The sequence below is a fragment of the Oncorhynchus keta genome, chromosome 33 (genome assembly GCF_023373465.1).
Source record: "Oncorhynchus keta strain PuntledgeMale-10-30-2019 chromosome 33, Oket_V2, whole genome shotgun sequence".
NCBI lineage: Eukaryota > Metazoa > Chordata > Actinopteri > Salmoniformes > Salmonidae > Oncorhynchus > Oncorhynchus keta.
The window spans coordinates 18,574,864-18,601,339 of record NC_068453.1 but is presented as its reverse complement, the minus strand read 5'-3'; the positions used below and the strand labels follow the sequence as shown (position 1 = coordinate 18,601,339).

The window sequence follows — 26,476 nt, the reverse complement described above, 5'->3', positions numbered from 1 at the left end:
TGTTTGTTGGCCTCTGAAATGGTTTGTTGGCCTCTGTAATGGTTTGTTGGCCTCTGTAACTGTTTGTTGGGCTCTGTAACTGTTTGTTGGCCTCTGTGACGGTTTGTTGGCCTCTGTACCTGTTTGTTGGCCTCTGTAACTGTTTGTTGACCTCTGTACCTGTTTGTTGGCCTCTGTAACTGTTTGTTGGCCTCTGTAACTGTTTGTTGGCCTCTGTAACTGTTTGTTGACCTCTGTACCTGTTTGTTGGCCTCTGTAACTGTTTGTTGGCCTCTGTAACTGTTTGTTGGCCTCCGTAACTGTTTGTTGGACTCTGTAACTGTTTGTTGACCTCTGTAACTGTTTTTTGGTCTCCGTAACTGTTTGTTGGCCTCTGTAACTGTTTGTTGGCCTCTGTAACTGTTTGTTGGCCTCTGTAACTGTTTGTTGGCCTCTGTAACTGTTTGTTGGCCTCTGTAACTGTTTGTTGGCATCTGAAATGGTTTGTTGGCCTCTGTAATGGTTTGTTGGCCTCTGAAATGGTTTGTTGGCCTCCCTAACTGTTTGTTGGTCTCCGTAACTGTTTGTTGGCCTCTGTGACGGTTTGTTAGCCTCTGTACCTGTTTGTTGGCCTCTGTAACTGTTTGTTGACCTCTGTACCTGTTTGTTGGCCTCTGTAACTGTTTGTTGGCCTCTGTAACTGTTTGTTGGCCTCTGTAACTGTTTGTTGACCTCTGTAACTGTTTGTTGGCCTCTGTAACTGTTTGTTGGCCTCTGTAACTGTTTGTTGGCCTCTGTAACTGTTTGTTGGCCTCTGTAACTGTTTGTTGACCTCTGTAACTGTTTGTTGACCTCTGTAACTGTTTGTTGGCCTCTGTAACTGTTTGTTGGCCTCTGTAACTGTTTGTTGGCCTCTGTAACTGTTTGTTGGCCTCTGTAACTGTTTGTTGGCCTCTGTAACTGTTTGTTGGCCTCTGAAATGGTTTGTTGGCCTCTGTAATGGTTTGTTGGTCTCTGTAACTGTTTGTTGACCTCTGTAACTGTTTTTGTCTCCGTAACTGTTTGTTGGCCTCTGTAACTGTTTGTTGGCCTCTGTACCTGTTTGTTGGCCTCTGTAACTGTTTGTTGACCTCTGTACCTGTTTGTTGGCCTCTGTAATGGTTTGTTGGCCTCTGTAATGGTTTGTTGGTCTCTGTAACTGTTTGTTGACCTCTGTGATGGTTTGTTAGCCTCTGTAACTGTTTGTTGACCTCTGTAATGGTTTGTTGGCCTCTGTAATGGTTTGTTGGTCTCTGTAACTGTTTGTTGACCTCTGTAATGGTTTGTTGGCCTCTGTAACTGTTTGTTGACCTCTGTAACTGTTTGTTGGCCTCTGAAATGGTTTGTTGGCCTCTGTAACTGTTTGTTGGCCTCTGTGATGGTTTGTTGGCCTCTGTAATGGTTTGTTGGCCTCTGTAACTGTTTGTTGGCCTCTGTAATGGTTTGTTGGCCTCTGTAACTGTTTGTTGACCTCTGTAATGGTTTGTTGGTCTCTGTAACGGTTTGTTGGCCTCTGAAATGGTTTGTTGGCCTCTGTAACTGTTTGTTGACCTCTGTAATGGTTTGTTGGCCTCTGTAAATGGTTTGTTGGCCTCTGTAACTGTTTGTTGACCTCTGTAACTGTTTGTTGGCCTCTGTAACTGTTTGTTGGCCTCTGTAATGTTTGTTGGCCTCTGAAATGGTTGTTGGCCTCTGTAACTGTTTGTTGACCTCTGTAACTGTTTGTTGACCTCTGTAACTGTTTGTTGGCCTCTGAAATGGTTTGTTGGCCTCTGTTTGATGGCCTCTGTAATGGTTTGTTGGCCTCTGTAACTGTTTGTTGGCCTCTGTAATGGTTTGTTGTAACTGTTTGTTGGCCTCTGTACGGTTTGTTCGCCTTGTACCTGTTTGTTGGCCTCTGTAACTGTTTGTTGACCTCTGTACCTGTTTGTTGGCCTCTGTAACTGTTTGTTGGCCTCTGTAACTGTTTGTTGGCCTCTGTAACTGTTTGTTGACCTCTGTAACTGTTTGTTGGCCTCTGTAACTGTTTGTTGGCCTCTGTAACTGTTTGTTGGCCTCTGTAACTGTTTGTTGGCCTCTGTAACTGTTTGTTGGCCTCTGTAACTGTTTGTTGGCCTCTGTAACTGTTTGTTGGCCTCTGTAACTGTTTGTTGACCTCTGTAACTGTTTGTTGACCTCTGTAACTGTTTGTTGACCTCTGTAACTGTTTGTTGGCCTCTGTAACTGTTTGTTGGCCTCTGTAACTGTTTGTTGGCCTCTGTAACTGTTTGTTGACCTCTGTAACTGTTTGTTGACCTCTGTAACTGTTTGTTGACCTCTGTAACTGTTTGTTGGCCTCTGTACCTGTTTGTTGGCCTCTGTAACTGTTTGTTGACCTCTGTAACTGTTTGTTGATCTCTGTAACTGTTTGTTGACCTCTGTAACTGTTTGTTGGCATCTGAAATGGTTTGTTGGCCTCTGTAATGGTTTGTTGGCCTCTGAAATGGTTTGTTGGCCTCTGTAACTGTTTGTTGACCTCTGTAATGGTTTGTTGGCCTCTGTAACGGTTTGTTGGTCTCTGAAATGGTTTGTTGGCCTCTGTAATGGTTTGTTGGTCTCTGTAACTGTTTGTTGACCTCTGTAACTGTTTGTTGGCCTCTGAAATGGTTTGTTGGCCTCTATAACTGTTTGTTGGCCTCTGTGACGGTTTGTTAGCCTCTGTACCTGTTTGTTGGCCTCTGTAATGGTTTGTTGGCCTCTGTAACTGTTTGTTGACCTCTGTAACTGTTTGTTGGCCTCTGTAACTGTTTGTTGACCTCTGTAACTGTTTGTTGGCCTCTGAAATGGTGTGTTGGTCTCTGTAACTGTTTGTTGGCCTCTGTGACGGTTTGTTAGCCTCTGTACCTGTTTGTTGGCCTCTGAAATGGTTTGTTGGCCTCTGTAACTGTTTGTTGGCCTCTGTGATGGTTTGTTAGCCTCTGTACCTGTTTGTTGGCCTCTGCAACTGTTTGTTGACCTCTTAACTGTTTGTTGACCTCTGTAACTGTTTGTTGACCTCTGTACCTGTTTGTTGGCCTCTGTAACTGTTTGTTGACCTCTGTAACTGTTTGTTGACCTCTGTACCTGTTTGTTGGCCTCTGTACATGTTTGTTGGCCTCTGTACCTGTTTGTTGGCCTCTGTAACTGTTTGTTGGCCTCTGTAACTGTTTGTTGACATCTGTAACTGTTTGTTGACCTCTGTAACTGTTTGTTGGCCTCTGTAATGGTTTGTTGGCCTCTGTAACTGTTTGTTGACCTCTGTGACTGTTTGTTGGCCTCTGAAATGGTGTGTTGGCCTCTGTAATGGTTTGTTGGCCTCTGTAATGGTTTGTTGGCCTCTGTAACTGTTTGTTGGCCTCTGTGACGGTTTGTTAGCCTCTGTACCTGTTTGTTGGCCTCTGTAACTGTTTGTTGATCTCTGTAACTGTTTGTTGACCTCTGTAACTGTTTGTTGACCTCTGTACCTGTTTGTTGGCCTCTGTAACTGTTTGTTGGCCTCTGTAACTGTTTGTTGGCCTCTGTAACTGTTTGTTGACCTCTGTAACTGTTTGTTGACCTCTGTAACTGTTTGTTGACCTCTGTACCTGTTTGTTGGCCTCTGTACCTGTTTGTTGGCCTCTGTAACTGTTTGTTGACCTCTGTAACTGTTTGTTGATCTCTGTAACTGTTTGTTGACCTCTGTAACTGTTTGTTGGCATCTGAAATGGTTTGTTGGCCTCTGTAATGGTTTGTTGGCCTCTGAAATGGTTTGTTGGCCTCTGTAACTGTTTGTTGACCTCTGTAATGGTTTGTTGGCCTCTGTAACGGTTTGTTGGTCTCTGAAATGGTTTGTTGGCCTCTGTAATGGTTTGTTGGTCTCTGTAACTGTTTGTTGACCTCTGTAACTGTTTGTTGGCCTCTGAAATGGTTTGTTGGCCTCTATAACTGTTTGTTGGCCTCTGTGACGGTTTGTTAGCCTCTGTACCTGTTTGTTGGCCTCTGTAATGGTTTGTTGGCCTCTGTAACTGTTTGTTGACCTCTGTAACTGTTTGTTGGCCTCTGTAACTGTTTGTTGACCTCTGTAACTGTTTGTTGGCCTCTGAAATGGTGTGTTGGTCTCTGTAACTGTTTGTTGGCCTCTGTGACGGTTTGTTAGCCTCTGTACCTGTTTGTTGGCCTCTGAAATGGTTTGTTGGCCTCTGTAACTGTTTGTTGGCCTCTGTAATGGTTTGTTGGCCTCTGCAACTGTTTGTTGACCTCTTAACTGTTTGTTGACCTCTGTAACTGTTTGTTGACCCCTGTACCTGTTTGTTGGCCTCTGTAACTGTTTGTTGACCTCTGTAACTGTTTGTTGACCTCTGTACCTGTTTGTTGGCCTCTGTACCTGTTTGTTGTCATGTGTTCCTGTTTGTTGGCCTCTGTAACTGTTTGTTGGCCTCTGTAACTGTTTGTTGACATCTGTAACTGTTTGTTGACCTCTGTTACTGTTTGTTGGCCTCTGTAATGGTTTGTTGGCCTCTGTAACTGTTTGTTGACCTCTGTGACTGTTTGTTGGCCTCTGAAATGGTGTGTTGGCCTCTGTAATGGTTTGTTGGCCTCTGTAATGGTTTGTTGGCCTCTGTAACTGTTTGTTGGCCTCTGTGACGGTTTGTTAGCCTCTGTACCTGTTTGTTGGCCTCTGTAACTGTTTGTTGGCCTCTGTAACTGTTTGTTGACCTCTGTAACTGTTTGTTGACCTCTGTAACTGTTTGTTGAACTCTGTACCTGTTTGTTGGCCTCTGTAACTGTTTGTTGGCCTCTGTAACTGTTTGTTGGCCTCTGTAACTGTTTGTTGACCTCTGTAACTGTTTGTTGACCTCTGTAACTGTTTGTTGGCCTCTGTAATGGTTTGTTGGCCTCTGTAACTGTTTGTTGACCTCTGTGACTGTTTGTTGGCCTCTGAAATGGTGTTGGCCTCTGTAATGGTTTGTTGGCCTCTGTAATGGTTTGTTGGCCTCTGTAACTGTTTGTTGGCCTCTGTGACAGTTTGTTAGCCTCTGTACCTGTTTGTTGGCCTCTGTAACTGTTTGTTGACCTCTGTAACTGTTTGTTGATCTCTGTAACTGTTTGTTGACCTCTGTAACTGTTTGTTTGCATCTGAAATGGTTTGTTGGCCTCTGTAATGGTTTGTTGGCCTCTGAAATGGTTTGTTGGCCTCTGTAACTGTTTGTTGACCTCTGTAATGGTTTGTTGGCCTCTGTAACGGTTTGTTGGTCTCTGAAATGGTTTGTTGGCCTCTGTAATGGTTTGTTGGTCTCTGTAACTGTTTGTTGACCTCTGTGATGGTTTGTTAGCCTCTGTAACTGTTTGTTGACCTCTGTAATGGTTTGTTGGCCTCTGTAATGGTTTGTTGGTCTCTGTAACTGTTTGTTGGCCTCTGTAATGGTTTGTTGGCCTCTGTAACTGTTTGTTGGCCTCTGTAACGGTTTGTTGGCCTCTGTAACTGTTTGTTGGCCTCTGAAATGGTTTGTTGGCCTCTGTAACTGTTTGTTGGCCTCTGTAATGGTTTGTTGGCCTCTGTAACTGTTTGTTGGCCTCTGTGATGGTTTGTTAGCCTCTGTACCTGTTTGTTGGCCTCTGCAACTTTTTGTTGACCTCTTAACTGTTTGTTGACCTCTGTAACTGTTTGTTGACCTCTGTACCTGTTTGTTGGCCTCTGTAACTGTTTGTTGGCCTCCGTAACTGTTTGTTGACCTCTGTAACTGTTTGTTGACCTCTGTACCTGTTTGTTGGCCTCTGTACCTGTTTGTTGGCCTCTGTAACTGTTTGTTGGCCTCTGTAACTGTTTGTTGACATCTGTAACTGTTTGTTGACCTCTGTAACTGTTTGTTGGCCTCTGTAATGGTTTGTTGGCCTCTGTAACTGTTTGTTGACCTCTGTGACTGTTTGTTGGCCTCTGTAATGGTGTGTTGGCCTCTGTAATGGTTTGTTGGCCTCTGTAACTGTTTGTTGACCTCTGTAACTGTTTGTTGACCTCTGTAACTGTTTGTTGGCCTCTGTAACTGTTTGTTGGCCTCTGTAACTGTTTGTTGGCCTCTGTAACTGTTTGTTGACCTCTGTAACTGTTTGTTGACCTCTGTAACTGTTTGTTGACCTCTGTAACTGTTTGTTGGCCTCTGTAATGGTTTGTTGGCCTCTGTAACTGTTTGTTGACCTCTGTGACTGTTTGTTGGCCTCTGAAATGGTGTGTTGGCCTCTGTAATGGTTTGTTGGCCTCTGTAATGGTTTGTTGGCCTCTGTAACTGTTTGTTGGCCTCTGTGACAGTTTGTTAGCCTCTGTACCTGTTTGTTGGCCTCTGTAACTGTTTGTTGACCTCTGTAACTGTTTGTTGACCTCTGTAACTGTTTGTTGACCTCTGTACCTGTTTGTTGTCCTCTGTAACTGTTTGTTGGCCTCTGTAACTGTTTGTTGGCCTCTGTAACTGTTTGTTGAGCTCTGTAACTGTTTGTTGGCATCTGAAATGGTTTGTTGGCCTCTGTAATGGTTTGTTGGCCTCTGAAATGGTTTGTTGGCCTCTGAAATGGTTTGTTGGCCTCTGTAACTGTTTGTTGACCTCTGTAATGGTTTGTTGGCCTCTGTAACGGTTTGTTGGTCTCTGAAATGGTTTGTTGGCCTCTGTAATGGTTTGTTGGCCTCTGTAACTGTTTGTTGACCTCTGTAACTGTTTGTTGGCATCTGAAATGGTTTGTTGGCCTCTGTAACTGTTTGTTGACCTCTGTAACTGTTTGTTGGCCTCTGAAATGGTTTGTTGGCCTCTGTAACGGTTTGTTGGTCTCTGAAATGGTTTGTTGGCCTCTGTAATGGTTTGTTGGCCTCTGTAATGGTTTGTTGGCCTCTGTAACTGTTTGTTGACCTCTGTAATGGTTTGTTGGTCTCTGTAACGGTTTGTTGGCCTCTGAAATGGTTTGTTTGCCTCTGTAACTGTTTGTTGACCTCTGAAATGGTTTGTTGGCCTCTGTAACTATTTGTTGGCCTCTGAAATGGTTTGTTGGCCTCTGAAATGGTTTGTTGGCCTCTGTAACTGTTTGTTGGCCTCTGTAACTGTTTGTTGGCCTCTGAAATGGTTTGTTGGCCTCTGTAACTATTTGTTGACCTCTGTAACTGTTTGTTGACCTCTGTAACTGTCTGTTTGTTTGGATGTGCTTTGGCAAAGTGGGTGGGGTTATATCCTTCCTGTTTGGCCCTGTCCGGGGTGTCCTCGGATGGGGCCACAGTGTCTCCTGACCCCTCCTGTCTCAGCCTCCAGTATTTATGCTGCAGTAGTTTATGTGTCGGGGGCTAGGGTCAGTTTGTTATATCTGGAGTACTTCTCCTGTCCTATTCGGTGTCCTGTGTGAATCTAAGTGTGCGTTCTCTAATTCTCTCCTTCTCTCTTTCTTTCTCTCTCTCGGAGGACCTGAGCCCTAGGACCATGTCCCAGGACTACCTGACATGAGGACTCCTTGCTGTCCCCAGTCCACCTGGCCATGCTCCTGCTCCAGTTTCAACTGACCTGAGCCCTAGGACCGTGCCCCAGGACTACCTGACATGAAGGCTCCTTGCTGTCCCCAGTCCACCTGACTGTGCTGCTGCTCCAGTTTCAACTGTTCTGCCTTATTATTATTCGACCATGCTGGTCATTTATGAACATTTGAACATCTTGGTCATGTTCTGTTATAATCTCTACCCGGCACAGCCAGAAGAGGACTGGCCACCCCACATAGCCCGGTTCCTCTCTAGGTTTCTTCCTAGGTTTTGGCCTTTCTAGGAGTTTTTCCTAGCCACTGTGCTTTTACACCTGCATTGTTTGCTGTTTGGGGTTTTAGGCTGGGTTTCTGTACAGCACTTTGAGATATCAGCTGATGTACGAAGGGCTATATAAATAAATTTGATTTGATTTGATTTGATTTGTTGGCCTCTGAAATGGTTTGATGGCCTCTGTAATGGTTTGTTGGCCTCCCTAACTGTTTGTTGGTTTCCGTAACTGTTTGTTGGCCTCTGTGACGGTTTGTTAGCCTCTGTACCTGTTTGTTGGCCTCTGTAACTGTTTGTTGACCTCTGTACCTGTTTGTTGGCCTCTGTAACTGTTTGTTGGCCTCCATAACTGTTTGTTGGCCTCTGTAACTGTTTGTTGACCTCTGTACCTGTTTGTTGGCCTCTGTAACTGTTTGTTGGCCTCCGTAACTGTTTGTTGGACTCTGTAACTGTTTGTTGACCTCTGTAACTGTTTTTAGTCTCCGTAACTGTTTGTTAGCCTCTGTAACTGTTTGTTGGCCTCTGTAACTGTTTGTTGGCCTCTGTATTGGTTTGTTGGCCTCCGTAACTGTTTGTTGGCCTCGGTAACTGTTTGTTGGCCTCTGTAATGGTTTGTTGGCCCCTGTAACAGTTTGTTGGCCTCCCTAACTGTTTTTTAGCCTCTGTAATGGTTTGTTGGTCTCTGAAATGGTTTGTTGGCCTCTGTAATGGTTTGTTGGCCTCTGAAATGGTTTGTTGGCCTCTGTAACTGTTTGTTGACCTCTGTAATGGTTTGTTGGTCTCTGTAACGGTTTGTTGACCTCTGAAATGGTTTGTTGGCCTCTGTAACTGTTTGTTGACCTCTGTAATGGTTTGTTGGTCTCTGTAACTGTTTGTTGACCTCTGTAACTGTTTGTTGGCCTCTGAAATGGTTTGTTGGCCTCTGAAATGGTTTGTTGGCCTCTGTAACTGTTTGTTGGCATCTGTAACTGTTTGTTGGCCTCTGAAATTGTTTGTTGGCCTCTGTGACTATTTGTTGACCTCTGTAACTGTTTGTTGACCTCTGTAACTGTTTGTTGGCATCTGAAATGGTTTGATGGCCTCTGTAATGGTTTGTTGGCCTCCCTAACTGTTTGTTGGGCTCAGTAACTGTTTGTTGGCCTCTGTGACGGTTTGTTCGCCTCTGTACCTGTTTGTTGGCCTCTGTAACTGTTTGTTGACCTCTGTACCTGTTTATTGGCTTCTGTAACGGTTTGTTGGCCTCCATAACTGTTTGTTGGCCTCTGTAACTGTTTGTTGGCCTCTGTAACTGTTTGTTGACCTCTGTACCTGTTTGTTGGCCTCTGTAACTGTTTGTTGACCTCTGTAACTGTTTGTTGACCTCTGTACCCGTTTGTTGACCTCTGTAACTGTTTGTTGACCTCTGTACCTGTTTGTTGGCCTCTGTACCTGTTTGTTGGCCTCTGTAACTGTTTGTTGGCCTCCGTAACTGTTTGTTGGCCTCCGTAACTGTTTGTTGGCCTCTGTAACTGTTTGTTGACCTCTGTAACTGTTTTTTAGTCTCCGTAACTGTTTGTTGGCCTCGTAACTGTTTGTTGGCCTCGTAACTGTTTGTTGGCCTCTGTAACTGTTTGTTGGCCTCTGTAACTGTTTGTTGGCATCTGAAATGGTTTGTTGGCCTCTGTAATGGTTTGTTGGTCTCTGTAACTGTTTGTTGACCTCTGTGATGGTTTGTTAGCCTCTGTAACTGTTTGTTGACCTCTGTAATGGTTTGTTGGCCTCTGTAATGGTTTGTTGGTCTCTGTAACTGTTTGTTGACCTCTGTAATGGTTTGTTGGCCTCTGTAACTGTTTGTTGACCTCTGTAACTGTTTGTTGGCCTCTGAAATGGTTTGTTGGCCTCTGTAACTGTTTGTTGACCTCTGTAATGGTTTGTTGGTCTCTGTAACGGTTTGTTGAACTCTGAAATGGTTTGTTGGCCTCTGTAACTGTTTGTTGACCTCTGTAATGGTTTGTTGGCCTCTGTAACTGTTTGTTGACCTCTGTAACTGTTTGTTGGCCTCTGAAATGGTTTGTTGGCCTCTGAAATGGTTTGTTGGCCTCTGTAACTGTTTGTTGGCATCTGTAACTGTTTGTTGGCCTCTGAAATGGTTTGTTGGCCTCTGTAACTGTTTGTTGACCTCTGTAATGGTTTGTTGGCCTCTGTAACGGTTTGTTGACCTCTGAAATGGTTTGATGGCCTCTGTAATGGTTTGTTGGCCTCCCTAACTGTTTGTTGGGCTCAGTAACTGTTTGTTGGCCTCTGTGACGGTTTGTTCGCCTCTGTACCTGTTTGTTGGCCTCTGTAACTGTTTGTTGACCTCTGTACCTGTTTATTGGCTTCTGTAACTGTTTGTTGGCCTCCATAACTGTTTGTTGGCCTCTGTAACTGTTTGTTGGCCTCTGTAACTGTTTGTTGACCTCTGTACCTGTTTGTTGGCCTCTGTAACTGTTTGTTGACCTCTGTAACTGTTTGTTGACCTCTGTACCTGTTTGTTGACCTCTGTAACTGTTTGTTGACCTCTGTACCTGTTTGTTGGCCTCTGTACCTGTTTGTTGGCCTCTGTAACTGTTTGTTGGCCCCGTAACTGTTTGTTGGCCTCCGTAACTGTTTGTTGGACTCTGTAACTGTTTGTTGACCTCTGTAACTGTTTTTTAGTCTCCGTAACTGTTTGTTGGCCTCGTAACTGTTTGTTGGCCTCGTAACTGTTTGTTGGCCTCTGTAACTGTTTGTTGGCCTCTGTAACTGTTTGTTGGCATCTGAAATGGTTTGTTGGCCTCTGTAATGGTTTGTTGGTCTCTGTAACTGTTTGTTGACCTCTGTGATGGTTTGTTAGCCTCTGTAACTGTTTGTTGACCTCTGTAATGGTTTGTTGGCCTCTGTAATGGTTTGTTGGTCTCTGTAACTGTTTGTTGACCTCTGTAATGGTTTGTTGGCCTCTGTAACTGTTTGTTGACCTCTGTAACTGTTTGTTGGCCTCTGAAATGGTTTGTTGGCCTCTGTAACTGTTTGTTGACCTCTGTAATGGTTTGTTGGTCTCTGTAACGGTTTGTTGACCTCTGAAATGGTTTGTTGGCCTCTGTAACTGTTTGTTGACCTCTGTAATGGTTTGTTGGCCTCTGTAACTGTTTGTTGACCTCTGTAATGGTTTGTTGGTCTCTGTAACGGTTTGTTGACCTCTGAAATGGTTTGTTGGCCTCTGTAACTGTTTGTTGACCTCTGTAATGGTTTGTTGGCCTCTGAAATGGTTTGTTGGCCTCTGAAATGGTTTGTTGGCCTCTGAAATGGTTTGTTGGCCTCTGTAACTGTTTGTTGGCATCTGTAACTGTTTGTTGGCCTCTGAAATGGTTTGTTGGCCTCTGTGACTATTTGTTGACCTCTGTAACTGTTTGTTGACCTCTGTAACTGTTTGTTGGCCTCTGAAATGGTTTGATGGCCTCTGTAATGGTTTGTTGGCCTCCCTAACTGTTTGTTGGGCTCCGTAACTGTTTGTTGGCCTCTGTGACGGTTTGTTCGCCTCTGTACCTGTTTGTTGGCCTCTGTAACTGTTTGTTGACCTCTGTACCTGTTTGTTGGCCTCTGTAACGGTTTGTTGGCCTCCATAACTGTTTGTTGGCCTCTGTAACTGTTTGTTGACCTCTGTACCTGTTTGTTGGCCTCTGTAACTGTTTGTTGGCCTCCGTAACTGTTTGTTGGCCTCCGTAACTGTTTGTTGGACTCTGTAACTGTTTGTTGACCTCTGTAACTGTTTTTTAGTCTCCGTAACTGTTTGTTGGCCTCGTAACTGTTTGTTGGCCTCGTAACTGTTTGTTGGCCTCTGTAACTGTTTGTTGGCCTCTGTAACTGTTTGTTGGCCTCTGTAACTGTTTGTTGGCATCTGAAATGGTTTGTTGGCCTCTGTAATGGTTTGTTGGCCTCTGAAATGGTTTGTTGGCCTCCCTAACTGTTTGTTGGTCTCCGTAACTGTTTGTTGGCCTCTGTGACGGTTTGTTAGCCTCTGTACCTGTTTGTTGGCCTCTGTAACTGTTTGTTGACCTCTGTACCTGTTTGTTGGCCTCTGTAACGGTTTGTTGGCCTCCATAACTGTTTGTTGGCCTCTGTAACTGTTTGTTGACCTCTGTACCTGTTTGTTGGCCTCTGTAACTGTTTGTTGGCCTCCGTAACTGTTTGTTGGCCTCCGTAACTGTTTGTTGGACTCTGTAACTGTTTGTTGACCTCTGTAACTGTTTTTTAGTCTCCGTAACTGTTTGTTGGCCTCGTAACTGTTTGTTGGCCTCGTAACTGTTTGTTGGCCTCTGTAACTGTTTGTTGGCCTCTGTAACTGTTTGTTGGCCTCTGTAACTGTTTGTTGGCATCTGAAATGGTTTGTTGGCCTCTGTAATGGTTTGTTGGTCTCTGTAACTGTTTGTTGACCTCTGTAACTGTTTTTTAGTCTCCGTAACTGTTTGTTGGCCTCGTAACTGTTTGTTGGCCTCGTAACTGTTTGTTGGCCTCTGTAACTGTTTGTTGGCCTCTGTAACTGTTTGTTGGCATCTGAAATGGTTTGTTGGCCTCTGTAATGGTTTGTTGGTCTCTGTAACTGTTTGTTGACCTCTGTGATGGTTTGTTAGCCTCTGTAACTGTTTGTTGACCTCTGTAATGGTTTGTTGGCCTCTGTAATGGTTTGTTGGTCTCTGTAACTGTTTGTTGACCTCTGTAATGGTTTGTTGGCCTCTGTAACTGTTTGTTGACCTCTGTAACTGTTTGTTGGCCTCTGAAATGGTTTGTTGGCCTCTGTAACTGTTTGTTGACCTCTGTAATGGTTTGTTGGTCTCTGTAACGGTTTGTTGACCTCTGAAATGGTTTGTTGGCCTCTGTAACTGTTTGTTGACCTCTGTAATGGTTTGTTGGCTTCTGTAACTGTTTGTTGACCTCTGTAATGGTTTGTTGGTCTCTGTAACGGTTTGTTGACCTCTGAAATGGTTTGTTGGCCTCTGTAACTGTTTGTTGACCTCTGAAATGGTTTGTTGGCCTCTGTAACTGTTTGTTGACCTCTGTAATGGTTTGTTGGCCTCTGTGACTATTTGTTGACCTCTGTTTGTTGACCTCTGTAACTGTTTGTTGGCCTCTGAAATGGTTTGATGGCCTCTGTAATGGTTTGTTGGCCTCCCTAACTGTTTGTTGGGCTCAGTAACTGTTTGTTGGCCTCTGTGACGGTTTGTTCGCCTCTGTACCTGTTTGTTGGCCTCTGTAACTGTTTGTTGACCTCTGTACCTGTTTATTGGCTTCTGTAACTGTTTGTTGGCCTCCATAACTGTTTGTTGGCCTCTGTAACTGTTTGTTGGCCTCTGTAACTGTTTGTTGACCTCTGTACCTGTTTGTTGGCCTCTGTAACTGTTTGTTGACCTCTGTAACTGTTTGTTGACCTCTGTACCTGTTTGTTGACCTCTGTAACTGTTTGTTGACCTCTGTACCTGTTTGTTGGCCTCTGTACCTGTTTGTTGGCCTCTGTAACTGTTTGTTGGCCTCCGTAACTGTTTGTTGGCCTCCGTAACTGTTTGTTGGACTCTGTAACTGTTTGTTGACCTCTGTAACTGTTTTTTAGTCTCTGTAACTGTTTGTTGGCCTCGTAACTGTTTGTTGGCCTCGTAACTGTTTGTTGGCCTCTGTAACTGTTTGTTGGCCTCTGTAACTGTTTGTTGGCATCTGAAATGGTTTGTTGGCCTCTGTAATGGTTTGTTGGTCTCTGTAACTGTTTGTTGACCTCTGTGATGGTTTGTTAGCCTCTGTAACTGTTTGTTGACCTCTGTAATGGTTTGTTGGCCTCTGTAATGGTTTGTTGGTCTCTGTAACTGTTTGTTGACCTCTGTAACTGTTTGTTGGCCTCTGAAATGGTTTGTTGGCCTCTGTAACTGTTTGTTGACCTCTGTAATGGTTTGTTGGTCTCTGTAACGGTTTGTTGACCTCTGAAATGGTTTGTTGGCCTCTGTAACTGTTTGTTGACCTCTGTAATGGTTTGTTGGCCTCTGTAACTGTTTGTTGACCTCTGTAATGGTTTGTTGGTCTCTGTAACGGTTTGTTGACCTCTGAAATGGTTTGTTGGCCTCTGTAACTGTTTGTTGACCTCTGTAATGGTTTGTTGGCCTCTGAAATGGTTTGTTGGCCTCTGAAATGGTTTGTTGGCCTCTGTAACTGTTTGTTGGCATCTGTAACTGTTTGTTGGCCTCTGAAATGGTTTGTTGGCCTCTGTGACTATTTGTTGACCTCTGTAACTGTTTGTTGACCTCTGTAACTGTTTGTTGGCCTCTGAAATGGTTTGATGGCCTCTGTAATGGTTTGTTGGCCTCCCTAACTGTTTGTTGGGCTCCGTAACTGTTTGTTGGCCTCTGTGACGGTTTGTTGGCCTCTGTACCTGTTTGTTGGCCTCTGTAACTGTTTGTTGACCTCTGTACCTGTTTGTTGGCCTCTGTAACGGTTTGTTGGCCTCCATAACTGTTTGTTGGCCTCTGTAACTGTTTGTTGACCTCTGTACCTGTTTGTTGGCCTCTGTAACTGTTTGTTGGCCTCCGTAACTGTTTGTTGGCCTCCGTGACTGTTTGTTGGACTCTGTAACTGTTTGTTGACCTCTGTAACTGTTTTTTAGTCTCCGTAACTGTTTGTTGGCCTCGTAACTGTTTGTTGGCCTCGTAACTGTTTGTTGGCCTCTGTAACTGTTTGTTGGCCTCTGTAACTGTTTGTTGGCCTCTGTAACTGTTTGTTGGCATCTGAAATGGTTTGTTGGCCTCTGTAATGGTTTGTTGGCCTCTGAAATGGTTTGTTGGCCTCCCTAACTGTTTGTTGGTCTCCGTAACTGTTTGTTGGCCTCTGTGACGGTTTGTTAGCCTCTGTACCTGTTTGTTGGCCTCTGTAACTGTTTGTTGACCTCTGTACCTGTTTGTTGGCCTCTGTAACGGTTTGTTGGCCTCCATAACTGTTTGTTGGCCTCTGTAACTGTTTGTTGACCTCTGTACCTGTTTGTTGGCCTCTGTAACTGTTTGTTGGCCTCCGTAACTGTTTGTTGGCCTCTGTAACTGTTTGTTGGACTCTGTAACTGTAACTGTAACTGTTTTTAGTCTCCGTAACTGTTTGTTGGCCTCGTAACTGTTTGTTGGCCTCGTAACTGTTTATTGGCCTCTGTAACTGTTTGTTGGCCTCTGTAACTGTTTGTTGGCCTCTGTAACTGTTTGTTGGCATCTGAAATGGTTTGTTGGCCTCTGTAATGGTTTGTTGGCCTCTGAAATGGTTTGTTGGCCTCTGTAACTGTTTGTTGGCCTCTGTAACTGTTTGTTGGCATCTGAAATGGTTTGTTGGCCTCTGTAATGGTTTGTTGGCCTCTGTAACGGTTTGTTGGCCTCTGTAACGGTTTGTTGGCCTCTGTAACTGTTTTTTAGCCTCCGTAACTGTTTGTTGGCCTCTGTAACTGTTTTTTAGCCTCCGTAACTGTTTGTTGGCCTCTGTAACTGTTTGTTGGTCTCTGTACCTGTTTGTTGGCCTCTGTAACTGTTTGTTGGCCTCTGTGCAGACTGAGGGCCTGCTGAATAAACTCTCTGTCATGCTTGCCTATTCTACTGTTCCCCTTTCACTTGAACTGTAGATCACTTAAACTGTATAATTGTGAAAAATATTGGAATGCTCTGACTCTTTGGTACCCCACTTCAACTGTCCCATTTAGAATTTTTATAGCAATCATTTTTGGAAGTTACAACATTAACAACAGTCATTGCTTATTGTACAGTAATGGAGTGTTTTATGTTATTTCACAAATAGAATAACAGTCCATATCCACTTCTGGAATTACAAAAATCAGGCTACTCAACTCCATTCCTGTAGACCTATACAAATACAATGCAATATGTGCTAATAACATGTTAATACAATGTTACAGGCTAAAATCTTATTTCTCATGGAAACCAGTCTACATTCTGATTTTAAGAAATGTATAGATATGAATTATGTAGCTGAGAAAATGCTTTGTCTTTTCAAATTGAAAATGTTGCCAAAGCAAAGCAATGATTTCATATAACTGTTGTTTGTGTATCAGCAACAGCGCCCCTCTTAGTGGTTGCCAAGGTATGACTTGACTTGTGCTCCTTGGCACCCAGAGGACTTGGGGAACCACGTAGCATGGCACTCTCTGACGTATGGGCATTCCCCGCGGCATATGTAGTCTGTTCAAGGCTGACAATAACACCGCGTGAGAGGGTCAGGGAACCCGGAGACAGAAAAATCACTCACATTCCTGTGACATGTTAATATGGGTTTTCCTTTTTTAATCGGTGACAAGTGCATTCTCTATATAATAAACTTTCCAGACATTCCGAAATAATAATAAGAAATATGTCCAGGCATTCCGAAATGTGTTGTTGTGTAAACTTCCTGAACAAACAGCGAAGGAAGTGGCGGACAGAATTGCCATTGCTCTCCGGTGACTACTGGACTGTTTTTACACCTTCATTCTAAATAAGGAAACAGCCTGTCAGACATATGACCAGCGTCCCAATTTGGGCTCGGTCAAAGTACCCCATCGCATCCCATGATTGCTCAACTCTACCCAATGAAACTCCTCTCCCCCTGCCCCATCTCACATGTGAGGTGACAGCGCCTGCACATACTCTCATCAGACTTGCAGCTCAGCGCTTGCTGCATACACTTGCTGGGTTGCAACTTTTTCTTCCTCTCTCCCCTCCCTCACTTCGACGAGGCAGCAATGAAGTCAGAGTGATGTCATATAAGGATGCGAGTGCCTGGCAAGGTGACATAGGTTTTTGGTGAGTGGTATTCTCCACAGCCAGCGTTGCCTATCGAGAGAGGCGCGGAGCTGCAAAAGATGATCATCACCACCACCTCAAGCTCTGTCACACTCTCTCCTTTCTCTACTCCTCTTTCGGGCTGTCATTTCATGCCAGAAGACCTGACCTGCCTTCCAAAAATAAGCCTTTACCGCCATGCCGAAGGAAGAAAAACAAGAAGAGAGGTATTTTTAGGGCCATTAACTTTGACCACGTGCCCCGAAGGTAAACTGGATGGCCATTGCGCAAAGGTTCTTCATCGGTATGTGCAACGAGGCCAGCACGCACTGGACGTTGGCTGCAATTGTTCTCTTGGGGTCTCTATTGGGGATTGTGTCATCATATCCGATTCCAAGCAGGACTAATGCAACTTTATTGGAGCAAAGGTGGGAGACCCTCTTTTCCCGCTCTGTTCTGGGAATCTCTGGGTCGAAATCGGACATGAACTGGGAGAGTGACTATTTGCTGGGCATCAAGAGAGTGCGGCGACTTTACTGCAATGTGGGCATTGGATTTCACCTGCAGATCCTCCCTGACGGCAGGATAAACGGTGTACATAATGAGAACCAGTACAGTGAGTCGCATCCTGAAATGTAATTCAATAGAGAACATATAATATGAGCGGTCCCAAGTAAAGGCGACTTGAGAGCTCCTTGTCGGTCTTGCATGATATTTAATCATTGGGGTCGACAACATTGAATGTCTCTCAAAGCAAAGACAAATCTATTAAAAAACCTTGTATCAGTCAGTGCTAAATATCTTCCCAGGCCAAAACATGACATGAATGCTTGGACCAATATAGACGCCAACTTATTTTTACACTGGCTCATTCTGTGGCCCAGAAAAGGATTGCCTTGCACTTTCAGAAAGTGCAGTTATGATATATATTTATTTGGGCAATAGGAAATGAACAGCATTGCTCCACAAATGATCCAGAACAAAGACGATGCATGCAGAGTAGCCACCTACAAGGTTACACCCACCGCGGCATCATGCACGTCTTTGTTCTACCGTAATCAAACGCATTGATACACTGTCAATTTGACAAGGTTCCTCTGTATAACACCATGCTTTGTTTGACTAGGTCTAATAGAGATCTCTACGGTGGAGATAGGAGTGCTAAGTATGTATGGGGTGAGAAGTGAGCTGTTTGTCGCAATGAACAGCAGAGGAAGGTTGTATGGAACGGTAGGTGTGCGCAATTGTATTTCCCTCTATTGCTGGGCATGCTGTTTCTAAGAGAGATGGAGAAAAACGCAATGTGTTTCAGATTAGCTCAATTCTTTGTTAAATGTTATTACAAATGATATTTTATGAATTATTTTGTTCTCTCCGAATCAAATATTACCTCACTGATGGGAGCGTTCATGAAGCACGGAATGAATCCATTATAAATTATTCATAATTCCCAATTGCCCAGGGTATAACTTGTTTCAGTATGGTCTTTCTGTAGCCCGTGTATAATAATGGAAAGGGGTTTTGTAAACGATAACAAACATATCATTCTTATTGAAATATGATCTGTTGAATAAGACGATATAACCGATGCTTATTGAACTCGTTAGTTAACATTAGCCTAATAGTCCATCAATCATCTAATTGCTTTTCTGGCAGTTGAATGTCTGAAGTTATTTATTGAAGGAATCAATCAACTTTCATGGTAGGACTACTAATCTAAAGTGAAGGAGTTTTAGCATTGATTATATCAAGATTGATTTTATGGCCCATTGTTGAATGAAAATATTGCACCACAGTGTTTGCCTACTTCTGTAAATTGGTCTGAATTGGCATTAGGGTCTGACATTTTAGCCTATAAAACTGCACCCTGCTTTTGTCCTGCAGTCAAAGATGGTTGAGTATGAAGATACCATAAAACTTCAATTAAATGCAGTCACAAATAGCTGCCTGTTCCTTTTAATAGCCGGGCATGTTTCAAATAAACGATGGATCTAAATACATTGTTTACAAGTGAACTTCAGTGCAAATGGTAAAGATTGCGCAATAGAAGATACAGGAGAGCAACAGTATTGCTATGGATGAGACTGCAGTGTGGGTTGACATGGTCGCCTCAATTACAGTGGATACAAAGAGTGGGAGAATGATGCTGAAGCTGAAATTGCAAGTCTGATCTGCAATGGATGTGTTATTATAATGTTTAGACTGGTCATACTGGTCACAATAAAGTGTGGTAGTATTTTCAACATGTTATTGAGCAATAGATTCCTTGCTCAAATGGAAGCCTCCAATTCAAACTCCCATTAGACAGATCTGCAAGTGTTATAATGTATGCGCCAGTTGTGTTCGGTGATTGAAGCAAATAAACCGCTCTGGCTATTAATTTAAGTTGTACAGTATGTAGGAACTGCATCTCCAATAGAAATGCCCTATCACGCTTGTAGGTGATGTCATGGCAACGTTGGCTAGCTAAACTCATGCGCATAAACATATAATCGGTACTAATGGTCGTTCGGTGTCGAACTGCGCATGTGCAGGCCACCAATCAAAGGCACTCCTTTGATATAAACTTGTTTTTGACAAAAAATTACAACATGTAAGTGTCAGATTTCGAGAAAATTAAAAACTAAGGAAGAATTTTTTTCACTTCTCTCATTGACCTCGCAAGGGTTTCCGGAAGTCTCGCTATGTTGGGCTTCTGGGTTGAGAAACTGACTGAACTGAGTAGTGTTTAGCTGCAGGAAACATCCAAATCTATTGCCGTGGAGGAGATCTACAACTTTCTGAAATGTATTTTAATATGTTCAGTTTGACAAGACACTGTAAATCAGCAGGCAATGATTCATCATGAAGTTGATGAACAAGGAGTGTCTGAACTCTTTTTAAACACATTTAGTCCAGTCCTCTCTTTCCTCTGTATTTTGAAAACTCTTGAAATAGTTTATTGTCTGAATGTTTATGTTAGATTGGCAGAAAACCCAATACTTGAATCATGAAAATGAAAAATTGTCAAAAAAATGATTACTATACAACTTGTAAATGATTGAATATGAATGACTGCGTTACAACAGAAATTTAGAGCATATGGTTTAGAAGTTTGAAGTGGTTATTTAAAGCCAGCATGCAGTCTTTTTAATTAAGATTTTTAATTATCACTGTATGTCTATTTCTTGGAAATAGACTTCACTTTTGCCATTGAAATTATGTCTGATCATGTAGGTGGGTTGATACAAATTGAAATATATTTACATAAACAACAATGATTGGTGGATAGGATCGTTTAGACTATAGAGCCTGACCCGTTTACCCCTTCACAGTAGGAGGATACATATGCAAAAAAAAAATGGTCAGAATAACCAGATCAGATTATGATGTCATGCTGTGGGCCAAAATTCCATCCCACCTTAACAGGCTGAAATTCTAGGCGTTTTTTTCCAAAACCTCTTACACTAAAAGGACATTATCATAATTTTCACAATTTCAGAGCTTTATGTCAACCTCATAGTTTGGAAATATCATTACAAAAACTGGAAATAAGGTTTTTGAATGCACTGCCCCTTTAATAATCAGCAAAATATAATCCATCTCAAATGTTCCCCAACAATATTTGTCTACTGAACTGTGTCATGTGGTCTGGTGCAGCAAGAGAAACTATGCCATCCATCTAAGCTTTTGCCAAAGCACGCTTGTAGTGTAATGTTCATCCTGTGGTCCTCCTAACTTGAGATTTTTGTTGACCTTGTCTCTCCATATGCCATTTTTAGAAATTCTTCCGGGACGAGTGCAAGTTCAAGGAGACCTTGCTGCCAAACAACTATAATGCCTATGAGTCTTCGGTTTACAAGGGCTCCTACATCGCCCTCAGCAAACATGGCCGCGCAAAGAGAGGCAACAAGGCAACCACCGCCATGACTGTCACACACTTCCTCCCACGATTATTATGATCAAAGTTGGCAATAACTCACTAATTTGCACATGTGGATGTTCTCCCAGGTAATATAGAATTACACAGTATACATATACACCATTACAAAAGGACTGCAAAAACTACACAAGTATTTATTATCTTTATATATGTATATTTGGATAGCTACCTTTGTATTAGAACTTATGTATGTGTCATTATTTGCTGCTTATCACATATCATTATCGATTGAGGAGTGTAAAGCCTTTGCCAGTCTTGGCTTTACTTTGATGCGTGCCATAATGGAAGTACGCTTCACCCTGCCCCAGTATCTGTGCGTTAGAGATGTCGATGATGAGTATGACATGTCTTCTTTCTAACTCCCAGGAAGCTCCAAATCCAACTCCCATTAGACAGACCTGCAAGTGTTATAATGTCAAAATACTTTCAGCTGAGAAACTATCGTCATTTAATCCCGTTACAGCCGGTATGGACCTCCAAAAAAGGACAAACAAAACATTTACAAGCAACTAACATTTTTTTCCTCCAATGTATTGAGATGTTGTAAACTTCGGACCTGTGCGTGGCATTAATGAGGGATTGGATGTGCTGAATAGGCATTTTTTCTGTTGCTTCTCAATTTTTATTGACACCTTTTCTGGAAATACATACTGGTCGTAACTTGAGTAAATTAAGATAGTTGCTCAGCCAAACTACATATTTGCTCAGTCAAACTCCATAACAAACATATTCTGACATTATAACGCTTGCATAGCTGTCTAATGGAAGTTTGAATCGGAGCTTCCTGGGCGTTAAAGACATCTCTAACTCACAGATACTGGGGCTGCTTCACCCCGTCTTCGGGGTGGATGACTAATATCCTTAGCTTTTAGGAGTGAAATGGATACTTTTTATTACCTCAAAGAACCACTTGTGACTGGATAAAGAGATGCATGGAGTTACTGTATGCTCAAGGAAATACCTGTTTAGTTTATCCTTTTTCTGAGACCTTTGAGCACTTGCTGGTTTGCTATTTTCAAGCAAAAAGCGGGATTGAGAACAAGACTTCTTAAATGCACTTCCCTTGCTGCACGATGTGAAGGTGCCTTGGTGTTCCCACTTGTGGCCCCCTTAAACTTGCATGTAAGAGACACCCACTGTAGTCAGAAATAGGGCTGACACTCCAAGGAGGGCGTGGGGGAGGGGGGGCAGGTCTATCTCTGGTTTATTTTCTTTTTCTGTTATTAGATCGATTAGGTAATATACACTCTGGTACACAGAGAGAAGACTAGAGGAGAACTCAGCCATGAGTGTGGGGAGGTATTGAAACTCAGTTGCCCACCCACAGTAGAAGTTTAACCGCCATGTGAGACTCTAGTCTCTCCACAAGGTTATTTAAACATGGTGGGGCAGTTATGTGTTAGACTGGATTTAAACCTCCTTTGTCTCAGAGCTCCTTTGCGTCATGGCTTGAAATGAACTGAAAAGGGGACTGGCATAAGAACGCACAATAGAACATGTATCTGCTCACAAACTAGTACACTGCTGACATACCCAAAAGCTTTAGCGTTTGGCTTTGGGTGAGTGTGTGAAATGTAAAATTGCAGGCTTTTGTGCATCGCCATACATAAACACGTCTATTAAGCCAATGAAAAATGATGTAAATATTGACAAATGTGAAACAGAAAAAAAGAACCAGGAACAAGTTGCGTAGTTCAGGTTGCACAGTGACCATCCATGATGGTGCCTGATGTCTTTTATGTTGGTGAGAATCGTTCCCATACGTGATTATTTATTTAGTTGTTTGTTAATGTGTTTGGTGAAATCCCAGATCAGTGTGCTCTGCAACACCATTGCAGTGGCAGAAAGTTGTTGGAAGCTGTAGTTGGATGGTTTTAAATGTAATTACGGGAGGCTCAGTTCCTGGAGTCAATGTGCAGCACTGGACTGAAGGACAGTGCAGTGCCTCATAGTTGATAGTGTTCTTTCCTCTGCTGCTGGTTACTTGAAAAATGAGGCTTCTCATTCTACCCGACCCCGTGTCACCCTCTGGGAATGTTCTCTTTGGTGGAGCTGAGGAGGAGCAGGACTATTTTAACCTAGGAAAGACTTATGGGATGCGGCCTGCTGTCTCTGTTTGTTGAATCCCTGCAAGAATGTGTCTCATCCAGGATGACTGGCTGCTCCCCACATACTCCACTTTAACCAGTACCACCCCGGTCTTCAGATACCCCTGTGAAACCCCATGGGGCTGGAGGGACCTTGGGATTCCAGCAGTAACCCAGGAGATTCCTCTTCTGCTTTAGTCCTTTTTAAGTTCACGGTCAGAGTCATGGACCAGTGTTGACCCTGACTCTGTGTCCAGGGTGGTCTGCTATTTGGGTCACCTCCCATCAAATCAATGTTTGTCTCTATTTGATAGTGTTATCTCTCTATTTGATTCATTTGCAATGAATTTGATGTAAAGCTAGTTGATTGGTTTTAAAGGGACATACAGGGCTGTGCTGGGTTGATTATTTATTTATGGAATTCTTTATGCACTGTTTGAATGGTCTCCACAGAAAGACCATCAGTGGTCTCCAATATTCCATCTTGTCCTTAATTGCCCTTATAAACGTGGCTTTAAAGCTACAGTCTGTGATTGGTGCATCCATTTTTGGACTTTAAATGTAATGTAATGAGCCTTTATAGCCATTTATTCTTAAAGAATATAACATAGAAATGCCTCATGACCTCAGTTAAACAGTCTTACCCCACCCATCAGAACCCAAAATATAAGCTTGGTCTATTCCACTGTTTGTGAGCAATGTAATTGTAAAAATAGGTTAAAACTGTAAAAACTAGTGGCTAGGCAGTGTTTTGTTTTTCGAATCATAGACTGTAGCTTTAAAAAAATATATATACAACTGTCATTGTCACTTTTCATATCTGATTGCCTGGCTGAGAATACATGTGTCTGAGTTCTACAGTTGTTTGAGTTATGTCTTTAATTTCTCTTGCCGAAGTGCAAAAACTTGGTTTGATGCGTCTACCCTGCATTAATGTGAATGCAGATTTCATTTTTGCTCCTCTCACACCCCTTCCCTCACACACTTGTGCGTAGCCTACATCCAAATACTTCCAGGGAGGGGACCTCTGCAGACTTGATACAGTACTTGAGACAAAGAGCAAAGTCACTGCAAGTCTCTATCCTCCCAGTTCTCTGTCTCTACAGCAGGCCTTGTGGGCCACTGTGACGTCAACCAACCAACTGCTCTTCAGGAATCACCTGGCTCTGCCTGAGAACCAAGGCTCTGATATCAAAAGACTGTGGACAAGAGCTTCCAATCCTATCTAAAACAACCCTTCCCTTACACTTTCACAGTCTTTACAGAGAGGTCTTGGAGCGGTTATTTAAAGATTTTAGTGGCACATTGGAGTATTGCAAGGGAGTTTCATATTGCAGAGTAATAACTGTTAAACAATTTCCACAGTTTACAAGAGTCCGTTGAGGTTATTTTCAGGGTTGATGGAAGCTTTCTCTAAAGGGCAGCACCTACCTACCTGTACACTTACTAGTGGTGTGCAACAGGAACTTACTTTTTTAGGATGGATTATTATGGACATGCAATGAATCTGTCACACGGTATTGTGGCCTGGATCAAATCTCCTTTTCCTAACATGTTGTAATGAGAATCTATGTACTGGAAGTAAATCCTGTTGTTTGTCTATTGGTTAAAGAGTGTTCTCAGAGATCAGACTAAAGACTTATTGCCGCTTTGACTGCATGTGGTATTACATGAAAACATTCTGGGATAGTTTTGGACATGGGTAAAAGTTTAAAAAAATAATCAGCTGCATTGTTCTGATAAAAGTGAGGCAAATATGTATTTAATAAGTTCAATGTGAGTTCATTTAACAGCTAAATCCTCATGTCAACATACCAGGGTGTGAAAAGTGTGTGTGTGTGTGTGTGTGTGTGTGTGTGTGTGTGTGTGTGTGTGTGTGTGTGTGTGTGTGTGTGTGTGTGTGTGTGTGTGTGTGTGTGTGTGTGTGTGTGTGTGTGTGTGTGTGTGTGTGTGTGTGTGTGAGTCTTGCACACCCTCCCTCAAAGTCAACAAGATGTCAAAGGTGCACCTTATCAGAGATCTTGAAAATATTGAAAGTAGTGCTGCTTGTGAAAAGTGAAAGTTTGCTATCTTAAAGTAGCTTATAAAATGCTGTCTTTCCTATGTCTGAGCATGGTAACGGGATAGTGAGGCAACTAAAAGTTGGAAGCCTAAAGATTACCGGTTGATATTCTGTTCCCTATCAGACTTGACCAAAACATACGACCGGAATAAATTCTAGTTCTTTTTGAAAATGATTTGTGAAATGCGTCAATGAAGTTCAGCAGAGAAGACATCCTGTTATCATGCTCCGCTGACTCTTAAAGCTGTCTGAAGCCCACCAAGCTTGATTGGGAGTGTGTCTGCATGTGTTTCGGCAAAACTTTCGTTCTCTTGGTTTTGTACCCCTGCACTAAGGGGAGTGAGCTTCCACCTATGCCCCTTCTCTCTGTTAACATATACCTCACCTTCTGCCTTAGTTTTAATTTGTTATGACGATTGTAAAATAGTAGACTTCTGCAATCATTTATTTCTGAAAAACTGATGAGGCTACGTAAGAATACTAATATATTGAAAATGTTTTTCCTTTTATTTTTGTACGTATGTGCTGTGCACAGCATTCTACTGTATTCCTGAGATACCAATAAACGTTTGTTTTATACTTGTTGTTTTCTTGGTTTCTTATTGAGCCCGGGGCTGGATGGCTTTGTTAAAGGTGACAGAGAATAATGTACACATCACCTAGGAGAGATCAACTTGATCTCTTCCTAGCACCTCCCACACAAAGATGAGTGACTTACCAAACATATAGTGTGTAATGCACACTGACCAGTGCACTGTGCCCTCTACAGCCTATTGCAATACTTAAGGTGATCTACTATTTTAAGGTTCAGGGGCACTGCTCTGCAAAATGTGACCCCTGAACCCCCTTATAGAATGTTAACACTTCTTATGTTGAAGTACCAACAACAAAGGCAAATCTGCAGCAGCTATTGCTTGGAAAAGTGTCTAACATGAAATCATCATGTCTGAAGATTAGATTTGATCAACTTTATTGTCCCACCAAGGGGAAATTCATTTAGTCAGGTGCTTAAAAAGACCAAGTACATAAAACATAGAAACAGAATAATTAAATGAATGTGTAAGTGCTATAGTCTACATATATGAAATAAGATAGTTATGCCTGGTCATTTTATTTTTATTTGGTCCGACACTAGGACCCCCTGTGCCGTCCACATTGTGGCATAGATTACCTTGTGGTTCCCTCTGCTGGTCAAACTCTGTAATGGTGGAATTGTTTGTGATGGGAAGTTGGCACCAGACCATAAGTTATTTAAGGGGGCAGCTCATCGTCACATATACACACAATGTAATGTTAATTTGGAGCTTAATTAGTATTATTCAGGCATGGATTTATGTTTTTATAATTAAATAGAAAATACTAGATAGAAATACAGCACTACATTAGATCTGTGTTTTTAAATGGCCAAATATGTATCTGAGTCTAAGATGTTGTCTTATCATTTAATTCAAACAGATTGTACCATAATGTTCAATTACTATCATAAAATTACTTTTTTCAAAATATTAGAATGGTGTTGGGAATAGGTTGTATAGATTAGGGGCAGGAAACCTTGGGAATTGGTTCTATAGATTATCTTTAGCCTTATAAAAGGGGTAAAACTAGACCCAATAAAGGGCTTAACCTTCACTCATTGTTTTTTTTCTATACCTCCAAAATATATGGTTAATAGGTCATTATAATATGCTTACTGGACAGAGGGGTATATTTCGCACACTGAAATGACAGAGGGTACATGAGTCCAAGGATACTGATTGTGATCGTTTTAATGCGTGAAAAAAAAGACGTCACTTTTGTACAGGCATTGCTCAAGGAGACTACTACGTTATTTGG

At 42.6% G+C, this 26,476-nt stretch overlaps 1 protein-coding gene across 1 annotated transcript; it reads left to right on the top strand.

The window, feature by feature from the left end:
* The first annotated feature begins 16,438 nt into the window (after positions 1 to 16,438).
* Positions 16,439 to 25,201, top strand: LOC118366322 (fibroblast growth factor 4B-like). The gene is made up of 3 exons (XM_035748900.2): positions 16,439 to 17,188; positions 17,699 to 17,802; positions 20,334 to 25,201. The coding sequence occupies exons 1-3, from the start codon at positions 16,849 to 16,851 to the stop codon at positions 20,511 to 20,513; spliced, it is 624 nt and encodes a 207-aa protein (XP_035604793.1). The 5' UTR covers positions 16,439 to 16,848; the 3' UTR covers positions 20,514 to 25,201.
* The last annotated feature ends 1,275 nt before the right edge of the window (positions 25,202 to 26,476 follow it).